This window comes from Carcharhinus amblyrhynchos, chromosome 1 (genome assembly GCF_965287045.1).
Source record: "Carcharhinus amblyrhynchos chromosome 1, sCarAmb.v2.hapA, whole genome shotgun sequence".
NCBI lineage: Eukaryota > Metazoa > Chordata > Chondrichthyes > Carcharhiniformes > Carcharhinidae > Carcharhinus > Carcharhinus amblyrhynchos.
In genome coordinates this window covers 117,087,445-117,108,403 of record NC_137324.1, presented here as the reverse complement: position 1 = coordinate 117,108,403, position 20,959 = coordinate 117,087,445, and the positions used below count along the sequence as shown (strand labels likewise).

Sequence of the window (20,959 nt, the reverse complement as noted above, 5' to 3'; positions counted from 1 at the left end):
ACAGGGACATACCTATCAAGGACTCGCAGTAGCTGCTCCTTGAAAAAACTCCACATTTCAGACGTTCCCAGTCCCTGTAATCCCCTAATCCAATCCATGCTTCCTAATTCACTCCTGATAGCCTCATAGTCGCCCTTACCCCAGCTAAAATTGCTGACCCGAGGTTCATGCCTATCTCTTCCCATCACTAAGGTGAACGTAACCGAATTGTGGTCACTATCCCCAAAATGCACACCAACTTCCAAGTCTAGCACCTGGTCTGGCTCATTTCCCAGCACCAAATCCAATATAGCCTCACCTCTAGTTGGCCTGTCTACATACTGAGACAAAAAACCTTCCTGCACGCTTTGTACAAACACTGACCCCTCTAGCGAGCTAGAACTATAGCAACTCCAATCAATATTCGTAAAGTTAAAGTCCCCCATAACAATTACCCTATTACTTTCACTCCTAACCAGGATTGTTTCCGCAATCCTTTCCTCAACCTCTCTAGAACTTTTAGGAGGTCTATAAAAGACTCCCAACAGGGTGACCTCTCCTCTCCTATTTCTAATCTCCGCCCATACTACCTCAACTGACAAGTCCTCATCAAACTTTCTCTCCGACACTGTGATACAGTCCTTGACTAGCAATGCTACCCCACCCCCCCTTCTACCTTCTTCTCTACTCCGACTAAAGCATTTGTACCCCGGAACCTGCAACATCCATTCCTGACCCTGCTCTATCCATGTCTCAGAAATGGCCACAACATCAAAGTCCCAGGTACTGATCCACGCTGCAAGTTCATCCACTTTATTGCGAATACTCCTCTCATTAAAGTACACGCATTTCAAACCCTGCTCCGCCCCACCCCCACTATGCCGTGCCTTGCATTCCCCAACTATGCCCCCCTCACTTTCACCCCCTTTCCTCACTATCCCTCCCCCCCTCCGAATCAGTTTAAACCTTCCTGCATCGCTTTTGCAAATTTACCCCCCAGGATATTGATTCCCCTCTGGTTCAGGTGTAGACCATCCCTCTTATAGAGGTCCCACCTTCCCCAGAATGAGCCCCAATTGCTCAAGTACCTGAACCCCTCCCTCCTGCACCATCCCCTCAGCCACGAGTTCAAACTTTCCCTCTCCCTATTCCTCTCTAAACTATCCCGTGGCACAGGCAAGAGTCCAGATATAACTACTCTTTCTGACTTCGCCTTTAGTTTCCACCCCAACTCCATAAATCTTTGCTTAATATCCCCTTCCCTTAATCTCCCTATGTCATGTGTCCCCACATGAACTATAACTTGGGGTTGATCTCCCTCTCCCCTAAGAGTCCTGAATACTCTGTCCGATACATCCTGGACCCCAGCCCCTGGTAGGCAACACACCAGCCCAGAGTCCCTACCCTTACCTCCAACTCTCCTATCCGTCCCCATAACTGTGGATAAAGAGGCATAAAGAGGCAGGTCATTCCAGATAAAATCAAAGTGCCTGAAACATTACACACCTGTTCGTTACATAAATTCAAACATCGGTGTTAGAATTCAAGCAAAGCAAACATATAAGTACATATATGTATAAAACTTATCTCCAAGGGACTTTCACTCATTCACCCTCTAACACCCATGCAAGCACATTTTTTTAATTCTTTCATGGGACGTGAGCGTCACTGGCAAAGTTAGCATGTGTTGCTCATCCCTAATTGCTACAACTGGACACAAGCTCACCCTGTGATCACCAATAATGAGGTTACTGTAGATCACCTTAAGATCTCCAAGTTAGGGTGAGCCAAATCTCAATTCCTATCTTTGATTATTAGATACCAATTCAGTATTGTGGAAGTATTAAGGTGAACAGGATAAGAACACAAGAATTAGCAGCATGACACCACCACCTGGAGGTTCTGTTTCAAGTCATTCACCATCCTGACTTGGGAATATATCACCGTTCCTTCACTGTTGTTGGGTCAAAATTCTGGAACTCCCTCCCACGCAGCGCTATGAGTGCACCTACGCCTCAGGGACTGCAGTGGTTTAAGAAAGAACTCACCACCACCACCTGATGGGCAATAAATGCTGACCTAACCAGTGATGCCTACCTACATAAATGTATTTTTAAAAAATACTGCTTTTCTTTTCTTCCTCTCAAAGTGGACATGTTCACATTTTCCCATATTATATTCCATCTGCCAATTTGTTGCCCCCACTTAACTATCTAGACCCCTTTTTAGACTCTTTGTCCTCTTGACAATTTACTTCACTATGTATTGCTGTGTCATCAGTAAATTCAGTCCCTGCATCCAAGTCATTGCTGTACGTTATAAGTAGTTGAGGCCTCACCACCAATCCCTGTGGCACTCCACTAGTAATAGCTTGCCATCCTGAAAATAACCTAATTATGCCTGCTTTCTGCTTCCTGTTCGCTAACCAATACTCCGTCCATGCTAATACATGATCCCCTTTGATGTGGCCCCTTATGAAATACCTTTTGGGAAATCCAAGAACACCGCAATTACAGGTTCCCTTTTAATTACCTTGCCTGTTACATCCTCAAATAATGCTAATAAATTAATCAAGAATAATTTTCTTTCACAAAACCATGTTGACTACATATGATTATATTATGATTTTCTAAATATCCTGCGACCTCCTTAATAATGGATTCCAGCATTTTCCTATGGCAGATATTAGGCCAATTAATCCATGATTTCCTGCCTTCCTGCACTCACCTCAATCCCACCCAGGCCCTATTCCTGTAACCCCAGATATTTTACTCTGCTAATCCCTCGACACTAGAATAAATTTAGCACGGCCGCACATCTTTGGACTGTAGGAGGAAACCAGAGCACCTGGAGGAAATCCACACAGACATGGGGAGAATGTGCAAACTCCACACAGACAGTGACTCAAGGCCAGAATTGAACCCGGGTCCCTGGCGCTGATATACAGCAGTGCTAACCGTTATGCCACCGTGCCATCCCAACTTCTAATGATTTTCCCAGTATCATTTCATTGGCGATTGTTGGTTTGATTTCTCACTCCTCTTTCCCTTTTACCTCTTGATTTTCAAGTGTTCTTGGCTTAAGTTGTGTTTGCCTTCGTGGAAGACTTATAAAGTAAGAGAAAGAATCATCATTCCTGGCAATCACTCAAATGAGAACAAGCGGCTTTTTTGTAAAATGGAGCACACAAACAGAACAGTTGCAGTTTGAGCTTTTATTCACTACTTTTATATTCATGATTAAAGACAGCTTTCTTCACCAGATCAATCTGCCTGAATTTGTTTTACATAAAACTCATTGCTGGTGTAAAGCAAGCTGCCAATTTACCATCTCTTGATTAATGCTACAGCATAAGACTGATTTCACCCCAAACAAGTCTTCTGAAAGCTGTAGCTTGGTTTGTGACTTACTTGGCTTGTACGCTCCATATTTAAGAATGAATCCGTTACTGCACTGTATATTTCACTGGATGTCATGTGGAATGCCCATCAAGTTACCTCTCTTCCAAAAGGCAAACACATTGTGCTGACAGGCCATTGTGTGTGAACTGTTATTTATTACAGATTACTTAATACACAGAAGCCATTTAATCCAATATATTGAATCTGTATAATCTTAAAAAATTACGCTAAAATTCCACGGGACTTGTCAGGTTTTCTGATACAATTCTGTCAGAGGGATTCCCCAGGAAAACTGCATTTCTTAAGGGTTCCATTGGCCATTTGCTGTTATCTTCCAAGACTGGGGTGATCTCCATGGAATTTCATGGCCAATTATGTTAGAGTCAGTATTTAATGGATTAAAATAGCCTTTTGAAATATATTTTATACAGTTTGATCAGCTAGATTAGTGTATTGGTAGGCCTTCCTAACATGCTATTTCATGAAATGCCAAATAGAAGTTTGTCCATGAAAGTCAATTTTATCTGCAGGCAGATATGGGTGAGTGGAAGGGTGAATGATGCACTCTATGAGGCACAATGCATTTTGAAGGCCAGGTCTTATTATCATGTGATTGGCATGCTGTACAAGCTGCAACTATAGGGTGAGTAGGCAATTAATAGCTCCACTGCAGAACAAAGTCTTGAGGTGAGGCAACCACAGGATATGGAAGGAGACAATTGCTTGTACAGGCTGTCAGAAAGATCAGATTTTTGTGGCGTAAAAACAGCATTTATGGTTGGACTGCCTTTTGCCTAATATCATTAGGCAGAGCATGGATACACTCTTTGATCAATGATACCTCAAATTTGGGTTGTGTAATATGTACAACATTGGAGCCTGGTCAGCATATTGAAAGTAGGCTCCTACCTGAAATAGATAAGGACTGTGGCTGGCCATGTGAAGGCTACATCAAAGACATCAAGATTGAGATGAGGGTGATAAATAGTGCACTACCATTTTCAGCCTGCTGCAGACCATTGCCATTCTGTGGAAACCATGAATATTCAATTTGGATCTTCTACCAGGACTAAAGACCATGAGAAAATTCACAGTATGTGTTGAGGTGACAGTTTACAATTTAACATTATCAGGGCAGAGCTTCACATGACAGGAGCCCAAGTTTCGAACGTGAACATGAAAATAAATGTCACAGGCTAAAAGTTGGGCACAGTGATGCCGTTTCCTCAAATTCCCATCATGCAGAACTCTGTTCTGGGAATGGCAAATTGTAAACTTTACTCTTCCAATCCAGGGACTGCCATGATTTGAAATGCAATAAGAGGTGCTATTATCAATAGGTAGCTGGTCACAAATCATTCATAATGAGGATTTCAGAGAAACAGATGTCTAGCGATAAAATTGCCAGTTTCCAGGTTGAATTCCTACCTTAGGTGACTGCCTCTGTGGTGTTTGAACATTGTCTCCCTCTCCACATGGGTTTCTACTGGATTCTCTGGTTTCCTCCCAGATATGTGCAGGTTAGGTGGATTGTCCATGCTAAATTATTTCTTAGTGTCTTAAGGTGTGTAGGTTAAGTGGATTATCTATGGTAAGTACACAGGGTTATGGGTGGGATGGGGGGGTAACTGTGCCTGGGTATAATGCTGAGTTGTTGCAGATTTGATTGGATGAATGGCCTTCTCCTGCACTATCGGGATTACATGGTGAATCATCTCATTGTGAATGCATGGCTGATTTTCAAAACTCTCAACAAGGGGTTTGTTTACACCAGTTGAATGCGGAGTAGGTGACGGCAAACCTTCACTGAAGAAACTGCCACAGAAACAGAAGATGTCAAAGAATTGCTATTATTATTATGTGACTTATTTGTTCTGTGCATTCTGCATACTGGGCAAGAATGTATGGAAGATGCAGGGGACATGGAAGGAGCATAGGGGTAATGGAAGACATATGGAAGGAACATGGAAGAGGCATGGGGTGCGTTGTTTATGGCTTTGTGTTGGTAGAAGTGTGAGGACTAGAAGGCCTAGTGGTCTTCACTGTAACAGGGACAAAATCCAAAGAACTGAGTAGGCCTTCTTACCTGCTCACTTCAGCATTCCCACACCTTTCTGGCTGCCTCTTGATATGGCTCCACAGGCGGTGAGTCCACCACAAACATATGGCTCACAGGAGCTCTTATCAAGAAGATGGGTCTCCAAGCGGGGAATCAAACTTCCCACCTCATCGACGAAAATCTGACCTTGATCCACTAAACTCTCATTATCCCTCTATCTCTCACTTTCTACACGAGACTCTGTGACCCTGTACCTCTCACAGTTCGCCAGCAGACTCTTAGCACCAGACCATGAGTCCCCTATATCTCTCCAGCAGCCCCTCTGTGCATCTGTAGCTCTGTTTTCATGGAATCCATTTATCTTTGTGTCCCTGGGTGCTAAATTTACAATCTGTGGAGATTGTCACATTTAGGATACAGGGTGTTCCGATGCTTGTTAAATTGGTCTCTGCCTATAACAAGGGTGGGCATTCTGAAAGTGTTTTGATAGGTCTCCAGATCAATTCAAGTCTCAGTGAATAACTCTTCTTGAGACAGAGAGTTTTGGAGAGTCTGCCAGTCAGATGTGTACCAGATCCAGATAGAGGCAGGTCCCATTTAAGTTAAAAGAAGGAAACAAAGAAATAAGCTCTAAGTTAAAGAAGGAGCTGCAGTTAGCAGACTGACTGTTTACTGTGTATTGCTGGGACAAAGGTATCCCTTCGGAATCATAGAATCCCTATTGTGCAGAAGAAAGCCATTCAACCCATCAACCACAATCCCACCCAGGCCCTATTCCGTAACCTTTCCTTTACCCTTTTGATGCCACTGACACTCAGGTTAATAAAGCATGGCCAATCAACCTAACTCACCCATCTTTGGACTATGGGAGGAAACCAGACCATCTGGAGGAAACCCATGGGAAGAATGTGCAAACTGCACACAGACAGCGACCGAGGCCGGAATTGAACCCAAGTCCCTGGCACTGTGAGGCAGCGGTGCTAACCACTGTGCCACAGTGCCGCCCATGATGGTGGTGGTATTCTGCTTGACATGGCCATAGATCTTAAAATGTAAGGTAGAGTTTTGAGTGTACTCAGGAATCCAGGGAGACAGAATCGCAGAAGCTGAGATTCAAACACTGTGAGCTGGCCCGTTGGTAAAGCCTCAAGTGTGAGCAACTTTTTGAGAGAATTCCAAGGATGAATCTTTGAAACTGAGGCTGGGAATCTCCTGTAAGATAGCCCCAAGTACAAATCCTGCTTGGCTGGTGAATTTGGCTAGACGATTGAAATGGGATTTGTGCCAGAATTTAAACAAATTCTGATGATTCTGGCTCATTCCGCCTGGTGCAATCAGCATAACCTGATACAAGCTCGTTGATTTTAACTTGATTAGTGAGATTAAAGTTGAATTCAGCGACCTCCTGTTGTACTCCCATGCCTCTCCCTCCCTCCCAGGGGTAAATCATCTGGGCGCCAATCACAACAGGTCTCTGTTCACGGAGAACAGGTGCCAGGACTCTGAGTGAGAGAAAGGTGGTGAGGACTGGTCAGCATTCACCTCCAGGGTACCCATGGTCAAAGCATCCATTTCCAGAGGACGAGGCCTTTGGTGACCCCATAGCAGGGTGTCTTTGGGGGGACACTTCTACCACAACTGGGGGGGGACCTGAGGCCGGCGAGGAACCACCCTTGGTGATGTTTTAGATAATGTATATGTCATATCACCCCAAGCTCAAAAAAAGTCTAAGTTTGAGTAGATTGCAATCGGGATCGCACCGACCCACCCAATGGAAATTGAATCGCGTTTCCCGCACCTCAGAATTTTTTGGGAGAATTGCGCCCAGACTCAATGGGATTAATTTGACTTGGTGTTTGTGACATTTGGTTGGGTTCTTATTAAATCCATGAACTCAGTTTCGGTTGCATCTGTCATTTACTCTGTAGTATAATGTGTTCGACCACAGTTTATTTATTAATTCACATGTGCCTTATACTCACCTGAATGTTTGAATATAAGATACATATTAAAAATATTTGAACATTCTGAACTTGTATAAATTTTGCTTTTGTTTGTTCAAAACCTGTAGAATCTTGTGGCTTTGTTCCAAAAACAGGTGTCTTGAATCTCAACCATTATCCACTTCAAACAAAACATTTTTGGCTCCTAATGGACCCTCCCCGCTTCCCCCCCCAATATCCCTGGGTTTGAACAAGGGTCATAATATTGTCAACACCAGACTCTTGGTACTCCTGTACTCTCACTGTTCACCATCAGACACTCAGTGCCCCTCACATATTTCTCACTGTTCCCCGCAAGATTCAATGCCACGGTATCTCTCACTCTGTAAAACTGGAACAGCCATTAAAATCGACATTAACAATATAAAAGTATTTACTGCAATCATCTAATACAAACGATAAATTCCAAGGAGTGCATTTATTTGGACTGAGCCTATTTTTGTGGTGATACCAATTTGATCTTGCCTGAACTTTGATCTGCTTTTTGCAATGTCATGAGAACTACTGTTCGGCCAAGTGAAATAATAATAATCAAGCAAGCTTTATGAGATAAAATAGACTTTATAAGCTTTAAACAACATGGATAAGCTGTAGCTTGTCCAGAATATTTATCATTTGAACCCTCTGGCTGTTAAATTTCATCATTGCTTTTCAGAGTGTGCAGTTTCTTTATCTATTCATGTAGGATGATTGCATATGCATTTCTGGCACAGATTATTACAAAACAGGTCCCTAGAAATGTACTGAGCACAGGGCACTGCCCCAATCCTTTAGATATGTGAAAAAGGACATCAGTGTACTGTGTTTAATAACCTTTCTCCATCTCAGAGGGAAAATCCGGGATTGGCCAATCTCTTTAAAATTTGGAAGGGTTTCAATAGCGTGGTTGCTGAAAAAAATGTTTGTTCTTGCAGGGCGGAACACTACTAGAGGCCATCAGTATAAGATAGTCACCTCAAAATAGGGAATTTGGACGAAATTTCTTCACTCGGTTATAATATAAAACTCATTACCACAGATTGTGGTTTAAACAAATTGTATAGATGCGCTGAGAAGAAAATGGGGGAAGGGAATAGGTGGTTAGGATTATGAAAGACTCTACGATGCAGGTCGCTCGCCATCTTCCTGCCCTCTTCTCTCAGGTTAAAAGAAATGGGTAATAACAAAATGATTCACAAAGAGAAAGAAAAGGGACATTTTAAGAGTCTCACATTTTAAATTTCTCTGCAATCCCAAAGCAAAGACATATTGGCCTGGAGTTTATACTTCCCAACAATCAGTTTGAAGGTGGGGTCACAGGGAGGTCATGAATGATGTAAGATGGCCTTTCTGCCACCTATCTGCCTGTCTGAATATTACATGGGGTGGAGGAGACAACAGGTGGCCTCCCCACTCTTGGACCTAATAGCCACTTATCGGCCTCATCCCATCCCTATTGGTATTTTACCTAGAGTGTGGGGAGGCCCACATCATGGGGGAATCACAACAGCTTTAGGGAAGTGTTGGACCAACTTTGGGGGCTATCTGTACCAAATTTAGAACCCTTCTAAAGGTCTTCCTCACCTGATTAAATCTTACCACTCCCTCCTTCCCAGGCCTCTTGAACTATAGATGGCATGGTGGCACAGTGGTTAGCACTGCTGTCTCAGACCACCAGGGCCTGGGTTCAATTCCACCCTTGGGTCACTTTCTACATGGAGTTTGCAGGGTTACATTGATTGGCCATGCTAAATTGCCCCTTAGGATTATTAGCAGGGTAAACTTATGGATTTATGGGGATAGGGCCTGGGTGCTGGGTCGATGGGTCAAATGGTCTCCTTCTGCACTGTGGGATTCTATGATTCTATGAACTTAGCCTTCTACCCCATCCTGAGAAGCTACGTTAGCCTGCAGAATTTCAGAAGCCCGGTATTTCTGCTCGCGGCCACAAAACATTATTTTGGGTTACTAAGTAAGGACCAATGCAATACGTTTAATCATTTTCTACCTTGTTTTTTCATGACCAGTGGAATCATTTGAATATTATAAGATGGAGTAAGAATTGTACAGTTACTTCCTCTTCAGATTAAAAACTTTATCAATAACAAAAAATTGACCTCTATCAAGACCTTTGACTATGAAGAAAGTGATTATCTATGTTGGAAAAGTAGCAAACATGGCTGCTCATCACCTATATTTGCTCTCCAACTAAATTGGCTGGAGGCTGCGGCAGCTAAAAATTTACAATAGAATAAACATGGCACTGTCTCGACGACTGGAGTAACAAGGTGGTTCTGCAGCCAACTCCTTCAGGGCTTGGCAAGCCATGTGTGCTGCCACTAATAGAGCAGAGAATAAGCCGTATTGTCTGACTGCACTTGTAACCCACTGACTATCATCCTAGAGTGCTGACGGGAGTTACTATCATTGTGTAAGATTTGTTGTCTACAGTGGAGCCTAAGGTCATCATTAATCTTCTCCATTCATATTTTTCATCTTTAATCGGGTTCTATGGATTTTCCTAAAACACTCAATAAGGTACCTCACAAGAAGCATGTTGTAAAGATAATGGTTCATGGAATTAAAGGTAACGTTTTCACATGGATAGGCAGGTGACTAGAAGACAAAATAAAGTTGTGGTGAGTGTGGTTCCTCAAGAATGGTGCTGTTCCCATTACTATACACATGAATAAGCTGGACTAAAATAATATTGAATCTTATTGATTTCACATTGGATGGGTATAATGAATTGTGATGGAGATTGTGAAAGACTGCAAGAGAACTTAATTCAGCTCAAATTGTGGGCAGGTAGATGGACAAATGCCGTTCAGCAACATAAAATATACCAGAAAAATTCTTCACACCAGATGGTGATTAGAATCTGGACAATGCACTGTTTTGAAGCAGAATGCATTAATTATTTTTAAAAGGGTGTAGAGTGTTGCTTTTAAAGAATATTAAGAGTATGGGAACGAATGGAACTGTGGTCTTGCACTAGATTGCCAATGCAGAAAGAAACATTAGTGTAAGCTTAACAAGCTGAATAATAGTTTATTTCTGTGTTGTCACATGCTAAGGTTTTATCCCATAGAATCCCCATAGTGCAGAAGGAGGCTATTTGTCTCAAGGAGTCTGCACCAACCACAATCCCACCCAGGCCTATCCCCATATATTTACCCTGCTAATCCCCTGGCACTAGCGTCAATTCAACATGACCAATCCCCCTAACCCACACATCTTTGGACTGTGGGAGGAAACTGGAGCACCCGAAGGAAACCCATGCAGACCGGGGAGAATGTGCAAACTCCACACAGACAGGGATCCAAGGCCGGAATCAAACCCGGGTCTCTGGCACTGTGAGGCAGCAGTGCTAACCACTGTGCCACCATGTCACCCTGTGTGAGAAATTGTGCAAAAAGAAAAAAGACTTGAAAACTTTGATTACCAGAGCTGAGCTTGCCTTATACTTGATTATGAAGGACTAGGATAAAATAAATAGTGAGAAATATTTTCCACTAATCAGTGAGGTTCAGTTCCCATTTTAACCCTGTTTTCCCAAAACAGGTAAATGGTTAAAATGGCAGTGGGGCACTTCACCAGTGCAATCCCAATGCAGTCTCATTTATCATCATTTTAACTAAATACCTAGAAGAAAGGGCTCTGGCAGTTGCCATGCACAGGCGGTGACCATATCAGCATGTTAAAATCAGATCCTTATAATGTAATTGGAACAATATTTTAACCAGAAGTTGCAGCAATGTCACACAGTGACAGACCCACTCGTAAAATCGGGTAGTTGTCAGAAAAGGGGGCAATAACAATAAGTAATTTCAAAACATTTCTGCTGCTTTTTTGATCAGGAATGTATATCCAAGCCTCTCAAAGAAACCGTGGGCCTTCATTGCTATGGGAGTAACCCCTTCCTCCCCCCTCCTTGACCAAGTATCACCCAGGAGGAAAAACCCTCCCAAAAAACAACATCTGCCAGCTACATACCTGACTACCAGTAGGTTCCTAGTGCCTAAAATCACACTCCTGCTCACTAGCCAACTTGTACTTGCCATGAGGTTCTCTCAGATGAGATCCTGGGTTCAAATCTTCCAGGCCACACCATTTGGAAGCATGGAAAACTTACCATCTGGTCTGGTCCATCCCCAAACAGCTCCTAGCATGAGTTCATCTTTAAAAAATGTTCTTTCACAGGAGTCGGGTGTCACTGGCTGGACCAGCATTTATTGCCCATCCCTAATTGCCTGGGAGAAGGTGATCTTCCTTAAACTGCTGCAGTCCATCTGGTACCTTCTCAGCTGAGAGTATGCAAATTTTAAGTAATCCTAAAAATAATTAAGAGCGAACTTAGCAAAAATGTCTTTATGCAGTAAGTGGTTAGAATGAGGACTTCTCAGTTGCAAATCTTTGCTGAAGAAATGCCCATAAATTCCTTCACAGGCAGTTATGGACATTTGCTTGAAAAAGAGTGACTTGGAAGGATATGGGGAATGAACATGAACCTAGGATTACATCAAGTTGCTCAGGTGGGGAATACACCAGTTCAGACTTGACTAGCCGTATGTCCATGAAATATGAACATTACACTGCCTTCAAGGAGTTATTGCTCGAAGGTAAAAAAAATCTGTCACACACAAGTGTGCTGAACTGTGTAGCATCTGCAAAGGGCAGGGACCTGAAGATTCTCTATGTTGATGGAAAACAGAAGGAGGCCTGCTTTTCCCCAGAGTAAATAATCTGCTGGTAAAATTATAGGAATGGAAATCGTTGTATATTAAAAATGTTTGCAGAATTTTGTTACTGCGGTAATAGTTAAGGAAAAAGACAGGAATTCTGCCAATTTTTGTTCTTAAAACAGAAGGATTCATTTTAGATCTTGATGTCTGGATATGTTGCCATCCCACTCATTAACTTTCCTATTGTGCATTACATGTTAATTTAATACCATTTCCTTACACAGACTGTCTCAGGAATATCTTTTGCAGTATGATTCTGCCTCAGATGAATAGACTATATTGTACTGTAAATTTGTTGGAATCAGGTAGAAAGGAGTTTGCATGTTGTCCCCGTGTCTGCGTGGGTTTCCTCCAGGGTGCTTTGGTTTCCTCCCATAATCCAAAGATGTGTGGGTTGGGTGGATTAGCCATGGTAAATTATCCTTTAGTGTTGGGGGATTATCTAGGTAAATCTAGGTTATGGGGGTAGGGCCTGGATGGTATTGTGGTCAGTGCACTCCTGATGGGCCGAATGGCCTCCTTCTGCACTGTAGGATTCTGTGATCATCACTGAGCATAGCTGCAATATTTTAAATATCCTTCAGAGATGAAGTTCAAAATCAGTTTACATCTGAACAATCTCACATTTGTGTTAGTTTAATTTTCATGTGTTGTTTTCTTTATTATTAACTCCTATTCTTAGTTTGTCCCTTTTTTTTGCCAGGAATGCAAATTGGAACTGTTTTTTTTCTAGACTTCTCTGTTTCATACATTTTAGTTCCTTTCCCTTTGGTGTTTTTTTTCTTCTTTTTTGATTTTTTTGCCTGAGATTTGGGCAACATTGACAAGGCTGCATTTATTGCCCTTCTCCAAGGAGTGGTGGTGGATTTTCTTCTTTAACTATTGCATCACTCTGTGGCTATGGAGCAGACAAACAGTATTAAGTTAGGAATGACATGATTTTAGTTAAATGACAATGAGTTAATGAGGATATATGTGTATGTTAGCATGGTGTATTACTTGGAAGTAAAATTGGAGGTCTTTTCCGGATATTACTGCTTTGGCCCTTCATGGTGGTAAAGATACTGTTACATGCTTTGAAGCAAGCTTGGTGAATTGCTCTCAGGTACACTGTGGAAAGTACACATTAAAGCTGCAGTCGAGGAGGGAACAAATACTGATTCCTGTGGTAGAAGCACTGGCCAAGCAAAATGCTCCATCTGGATAATCCTGAGCCTCTGAGTATTCAGGTGAATGGTGCATGTCCAATAGCAGTACCAATCTTGTAGCCTTGTAGATAGCGGTGAGGCATTGAGGAATGAAGGGGTAATCCACCCATTGCAAAATACACTTCTCTGCTTCAGTTCAGCATCTGGTCAGTGATGACCACAGGATGTTGATGGTGAGAGATTAACAATGGTGATGCAATTAAAGATAAGAAGGCTCGTGGCATCACGGCAGCACAGTGGTAAGCACTGCTGCCTCACAGTGTCTTGGACCCAGGTTTGATTCCAGCCTTGGCTGACTGACTGTGCAGAGTCTGCAAGTTCTCCCCACATCTGTGTGGGTATCATCCAGGTGCTCCGGTTTCCACCTATGGGTTAGGTGGATTGGCCGTGCTAAATTGCCCTTTAGATTTCCAAGGTGTGTTAGGGTGATTAGCAGGGTAAAAACATGGGGTTCTGGGCTTGGGTAAGATACTCTGTTGGAGATTCATTGTGGACTCAATGGGCAAAACGGCATCCTTCCACACTGTAGGGATTCTATGAACAAGACCTTTTCTTGTTGAAGTGGTTGTTTCCTGGCACCTACCAGAGCAAGATGAGGAAATGGTGGCAGTGGTAATGTGGGTGGACTAGTAATCTGAGATGCAGGCGAAAAATCTGGATACACAGGTTCAAATCCTACCATGGCAGCTGTTGGATTTTAATATCAATTAATTAATAATTCTCAAATTGAAAGCTAGTCCCAATAAAGGTGACTGTGAAACTGTCCATCTGGTTCACTAATGTCCTTTGGGGAAGGAAATTTTTCATTCTCACCTGACCTGGCCTACATGTGTGGTTAACATTTAACTGTGTTCTGAAATGGCTTAGCAAGCCACGCAGTTCAGGGGTGATGCTTATATTCTATGAAATAATTTTTTAAACATTATTTGCCAGCTCAAACCTGGATGTTGTCCAAGTCTACTGCAGTTTGGAATATGTTGCCTCATTATGAGAGAAGTTCTGCTAATCACTGTAGAACGTCCAGCACACAGCTGAACACTTGGCTTTGCGCTTTTTTATAATTTCAGTGCTTTTTTCTTATTCCTGTCTGTTCCAATTTTGTGTTGAATCCACTGAGCCCAGAATTTCTGGGACATGGAGCTCAGAGTGTGAACACTGTTCAATGGGGAAGACACGTTTGGAGGAATTCCTGTAATGAAAATAAAATGCTGTAGATGCTGGAATTCTAAAGTAAAAACAGAAAGTACTGGATAAACTCAGCATGTCTCTGATTTGATTTGATTTCATTTCATTTATTATTGCCTCACGTATTTGTAGACAGTGAAAAGTATTGTTTCTTGCGCGCTATACGGATGTAGCATACCATTCACAGAAAAGGAAAGGAAAGAGTGCAGAATGTAGTGTTACAGTCATAGCTAGTGTGGAGAGAAAGATCAACTTAGTGCAAGATAGGTCCATTCAAAAGTCTGATGGCAGCAGGGAAAAAGCTGTTCTTCAATCTGACAGCATTTGTGAAGAGAAAGAGTTAACATTTCAAGTCCAAACAACCCTTTGACAGTGGAGTTCCTAAATTACATCCTTACAATATCTCTAGGGAATATGTCACCAGCCAAGTGCCGATGGGAGTTCTATTGAAGCCCTGGGGAAAGTTGCAGTAACTAGTTTTGCGGACGACTGATTGACTTTATTAAAATATCTAACAGTTCCCATAGCAACCCTCAGATAAATAGAAAAGATAAATACCACAGTTGCTGGAAATCTGAAACAAAAAACAGAAAATGTTGGGAATACTCAATTGGTCAGGCAACCTGAATGGAGAAAGGAATCATGGAATCCATACAGTGCAGGAGGAGGCCATTTGGCCCATCGAGCCTGCACCAACAACAGTCCCACCCAGGCCTTATCCCCATAATCCCACATATTTACCCCACTAATCTTCTTGACACTAAAGGGCAATTTAGCATGGCCAATCCACCTAGCATGCACATGTTTGGAGTGTGGGAGGAAATCAGAATTCCCAGAGGAAACCCACGCAAACACGGGGAGAACGTGCAAACTCCACACAGACAGTCACCCGAGGTCAGAATTGAACCCGGGTCCCTGGCGCTGAGAGGCAGCAGTGTGCCACCATGCTGCCCAAAATGTGAAGTGGTGATTGAACCCCAGGCCTCACACGTTGAAACATCCACTGAGGTGCACCCCGAGAAAGCATGACAAGGACCTGAACCCCGGAGCCACAGATTAAAAGTCTGATGCTCTACCAACTGAGCTGTAACAGCATGCCATCTCCTGCCATGCAAAACACACCATGAAGAGGCTAGCAAGTTCACCCCCCGCTAACAACCCAAATTGGGCACTGCATGAACCAGTTTCTCAGACAAAGAGTGGAATTTTCCCAAACATAACAAAGTGTCAGGTTCTGACTGAAAACTGGCATGTTCCTCCCAGAGAAAAAGGCAGCTATTTCATCCAGATCCTCCCACATTTTTCCATTCTAAAGTTGGGGTGGGGGGGAAGCGGGGGGCATGTTTTGTGCCATCATTGTCAGGGCAGGGCCCAAAGCCTCCAACAAACCCAGCTCCACAGACATTGGGGCACCCTTTTTAAAGGGCACCCCCCCATCTCAAAGCAACATTAAAGACCCTGCCTCCCCCAATCACCTGTCCACCGCCATCCCCCTTGTGAAGAGAGTCTCCATTATGGAGTCACCTATTGGCACTGCCTACATAGACTCTGCCACAGCAGTGCCAGGTTAGTGTTGCTGGAGGCAATGCCCTGCCATTTCCCTGACCACATGGAGTCTGCACCTTCGCCCCGTGTTTGTGTGGGTTTCCTCGGAGTGCTCTGGTTTCTTCCCAATGAAGACCCCAATGACCTCTGAGGGCCTCAGCATGGTCATCACGTCTGGTCTTCTTCTTTGGAAACCAGTAGTGACTCCTGCATCATGCCAGTGGATTGGAAGATATGCTGTTCCTGGAAGATACGGTTATAAGCCGATTTTGAAATTTTAAAAACGTTTCATGAATGGTGATCAAGTTGACACCTCGCTGTGCATGAACCAGATGACCTCACTGGCGAGGGAGAGGGAGGAATGCATTCTGAGATCTCCCATGTGTAAATCACGTTCTGTCACTCTCATGAGAGTTAGTGGCCGTAACAGGACTTGCGTCTGTATCAGGCGGGGCTAGACAATCACCCCCAATATGTCCAATGAAGTTATTGACAAAGTAGAAGTGAGCCTTTTTGTAACTTGTAGTTGCAGAACCCAGTGTATGAATACTAATCCAGAGCTTAGGACTGTTCAGAAATCCTTCCCTTTTCCCTTGGAACTGACATTCCCTTTTGATATAATCTTAAGAAAATAAATCTGTCAAAAATCTATTGTGCATTTTAAGTTGTAAATACAAACATTTTAACCAAATTTTTGTTTATCTGAAAATAGATGCTTTCTGTTAAATCAGGAAAAAAAAGGATGTCTAGGTTGGATATGAATATATGAATGATGAAAAGAAGGGAGATTGATAATTAAAATCCTAAAGGGAATAAATCAAATTAAAATACCATGGTGTGTTTTTTTTAGTTGAAAGCCTGTAAGTCTCTATCATTGACTGTGTGATGTGTGACCTTGGTGCTTCTTGTTTTAATGCTGCATTTAATCAGTGTTAGATTTCTTTTTGGGGAATCAAGCTCAAACCAGTCTGCTTCGCACTTTAGCTGGTGACTGGCATTCACTAATCATGTCTTAATGTGTAATTATTGCTGTTTGTTACTTCCAGCAGAAGGAATAATTAAAATTTAAACAGTGTGCCACTTCAGTGCTTTCTTCCCCAAACATATTCCTCCACAACCCAGCACTCTTTGATCTCTGATCACACGATAATCATCATTTTAATGGGGTCTTATCTATTAACCTTGCAAAACATCCAGAAGGTATGGCCCATGCTAATGGAGTTAGGAAGAGCAGAACACATTCGGTTGCAAAAACAAACTGTGAGATCTGGGGGTGGGGGGGGAGATTTCTCCCCTGTCTTCAGTAAAACTTGTGTTGGCTTTGCATCGTTTAATGTCCAGCTGTTAGGTTTCTGGTGAAATTAGATTTTTAATCATTCTGTGTCCCCGAGAGTATTTCTAGACGAGCTGACAGATGCTGTTCTGTTTACAGAAACATGGCATTCCCATCGACATGGGCTATGCCGTGGCACCACATCACTCTGGAGTCTATCCGGTCCATGTGCAGCTCTATGAGGCTTGGAAGAAAGTGTGGGGCATCAAAGTGACCAGCACTGAAGAGTACCCACATCTGAAGCCTGCACGATACAGACATGGCTTCATCCACAGTGGCATCATGGTAAGATTATCTCTTTAAAAATATTGAATTGTATGATCTTTGACCAAACTATCAACCGAGCGGCACGAGGGCACAGTGGTTAGCACTGCTGCCTCACAGCGCTAGGGATCTGGGTTCAATTCCTGGTTTGGGTCACTGTCTGTGTGGAGTTTGCATGTTCACCCCGTGTCTGCGTGGGTTTCCATCGGGTGCTCTGGTTTCTTCCCACAGTCCGAAAGACATGCTGGTTAGGTGCATTGGCCATGCTAAATTCTCCTTCAGTGTACCCAAACAGGTGCTGGAGTGTGGCAACTAGGGAATTTTCACAGTAACTTCATTGAATGTGTTAATGAAAGCCTACTTGTAACACCAATAAATAAACTTCCTCTGTTTAAAAACTTCCACACCATTTCCATTAGTGAAAATGTACACTGTAAACCTAAAAAGCGACCATGCATTCACTTGAAAAAAATTAGACAGTTTCTCGAGATGCTTACATTTTATTCCCTAGTTGTACACATATGATAGCTGGGACTTCCAATTTATTTGCTGAATTTGGGTCAAAAACAGTGAAATCAGCTATGAAAAAATATCTGCTTTTTTGGATAAAATTTGACAGCAAAATGTAATCAGAACACCAAGTCTAACTGGATTTTATCACCATAGCAATGTTGGAAATAAATACTTTTCATTGATACTGTTTTAGAAGAAGAAATTACCTACTTCAAACAAATAAACACTCACAACTGTCATCACAAAACATAAACCTAATGAGAAGTAACATGAATATTCAACCACATTCCCAGCATCTTTTCCTTCACACAACTTCATCCAGCTATAGTTCCGAGGGATAGGTGGTTGAAAGGCTCATTCCACATTAATATTGTCAATCAATATGAAGAAAATACAAATGTTAAATAAGAACTAAATACGACGGATGCTGAAAATCTCAAAGTGCTGGAAACACTCAACAAGTCTGGCAGCATTCTTGGAGATAGAAACAGAGTTAGTTTAAAGTTTATTTATTAGTATCACAAGTAGGCTTACATTAACACTGCAAGAAGTTACTGTGAAAATCCCCTAGTCATCACACTCTGGTGCCTGTCCGGGTACCCTGAGGGAGAATTTAGCGTGGCCAATACACCTAACTAGCTCATCTTTTAGATTGTGGGAGGAAATTGGAACACCCAAAAGAAACCTATGCAGACACAGGGAGAATGTGAAGACTCCACACAGACAGTGACCCAAACCAGGAATTGGACCCGCGTCCCTAGCGCTGTAAGGCAGCAACACTAACCATTATGTCACTGTGCCACCCGTCTTGAGTTGAATATGAGTTTTCATCAAAACTGGAGAAACTGATGGATTTTATGCCTTTGAAAACAGTGAGGGGGAGAGAGAACAAAAGTGAAGGTCTGGGATAGGGTTAGGGGTGGGAGAGATTAAATGGCAAAGATGTCATGGAACATAAGGCAAAGGGAGTGATAAGGGTCGTAGTGAAGAAACAAAACACTTGTACAGAGGGAATGTGAATGAACAGCACTGTTCAAAAGCAGAAACATGTAAAACAGAGTTAAGACCACCATATGGCAAAAAAAAAATGAAAATGGGGGACAGAGACAATGCTATGAAATTGTTGAACTCAGTATTGAATCTAGAAGGCTGTAAAATGCCTAATCGGAAGATGAGGTGGTCGTGGGGTTTTCATTGGGCTTCACTCGAGCATCGCAGCAGGCCAAAGACAGACAAGTATGAGATTTATCTTTGATCTTATGGCACTCTGTCTGCAAATGGTGAAGGAAACCTCAAAACTGTTAGCGCCTCTAGTCATGCATCATTCATTATATCCTGATAACAGTTGTTATTTATAAAACCCTCAAGACAAGTTGAAAGGTTGCTCCAGAAAACTTCCAAATAGCAAATAGTTTGCCATATAAGTGCACAACTCATCACTCTGTTGCCCCACCTCTTGTTGCTATCATGGGCCCATCTGACTTGATGTGGAGATGCTGACCTGACGAAGGGACAAACCCCGAAAGCTGTGGGTTTACTATCAAATAAACTTGTTGGACTTTAATCTGGTGTTGTGAGACTTCTTACCCCATTCGACTTCACAATGTATTGGGAGAGCTTTTAGTCAAACAAATGAATCACGCAAACTGTACTTTCAGCAGAAGCTGAACAGCATAGTCAGCCAAATTGTTCCCTGACACATTAAACCCGAAAGCATCTGGAAACTAACAGTTTTGATGATTTGATTGCTTTTAGCTGCAGTTAAATCCACAAGACATTTTCAAATAAAAAGAAGCAAAAACCTTCATCATATGTGATTAAACCAAATCCTAATCCTTTATTTTTATGTGTGCATAGCTAGGGTATCTTAGAATACTCTATATAACTATGTGTTTGATTTTTTATGTGCTTGTTTACCTTTGTAAAATAAACTTGGTTAATCTTTTTAACTTGTACCAAAATATGAAGGACTGGAAATCATAGAATCGTGTAGTGCAGAAGAGGGCCTTTGCCCATCGAGTCCACACCAATATGTGAGAAACACCTGACCCCATTTATCAGCACATGACCCATAGCCTTGAATGTTATGATGTGCCAAGTGCTCATCCAGGTACTGTTTAAAGGATGTGAGGCAACCTGCCTCTACCACCCTCCCAGGCAGTGCATTCCAGACTATCACCACCCGCTGGATAAAAAGTGTTTTTCCTCACATCCCCCCTGAACCTCCTGCCCCTCACCTTGAACCTATGTCCCTTTGTGACTGACTCTTCAACGAAGGGGAACAGCTGTTCCTTATCCATTCTGTCCATGCCCCTCATTATCTTGTATACCTCAATCAGGTTGCCCCCTCAGTCTTCTCTACTCCAATGAAAATAAACTATCCAAACAGTCTTCATAATTTAAATGCTCCATCCCAGGCAGCATCCTGGTGAATCTCCTCTGCACCCCCTCCAGTGCAATCACATCCTTCCCATAATGTGGCAACCAGAAATGCGCACAGTATTCCAGCTGTGGACAACCAAAGTTCTATACAACTCCAACGTGACTTTCCTGCTTTTGTAATCTACGCCTTGACTGATGAAGCAAGTATCCCATCTGCCTTTTTCACCACCCCATTAACTTACTCTTCTGCTTTCAGAGATCAATTGACAAACACTCCAAGGTCCTTTTATTCCACATAACTTCCTAATGTCATGCTGTTCATTGAATGCTTCCTTGTCAAATGCTCCTTCCAAAGTGTATCAC

The 20,959-nt window shown here is 42.5% G+C and overlaps 1 protein-coding gene across 7 annotated transcripts in view; it reads left to right on the top strand.

The window, feature by feature from the left end:
• The window catches only part of ndst3 (N-deacetylase/N-sulfotransferase (heparan glucosaminyl) 3), a 765,674-nt gene that overhangs the window by 646,953 nt on the left and 97,762 nt on the right, over positions 1–20,959 (top strand). For all 7 annotated transcript variants that reach the window (XM_080191467.1, XM_080191474.1, XM_080191492.1 and 4 more), the window contains one exon: positions 17,537–17,722. In XM_080191467.1, the coding sequence (XP_080047593.1) occupies positions 17,537–17,722 (186 nt within the window). The remainder of the gene's footprint in view (positions 1–17,536; positions 17,723–20,959) is intronic.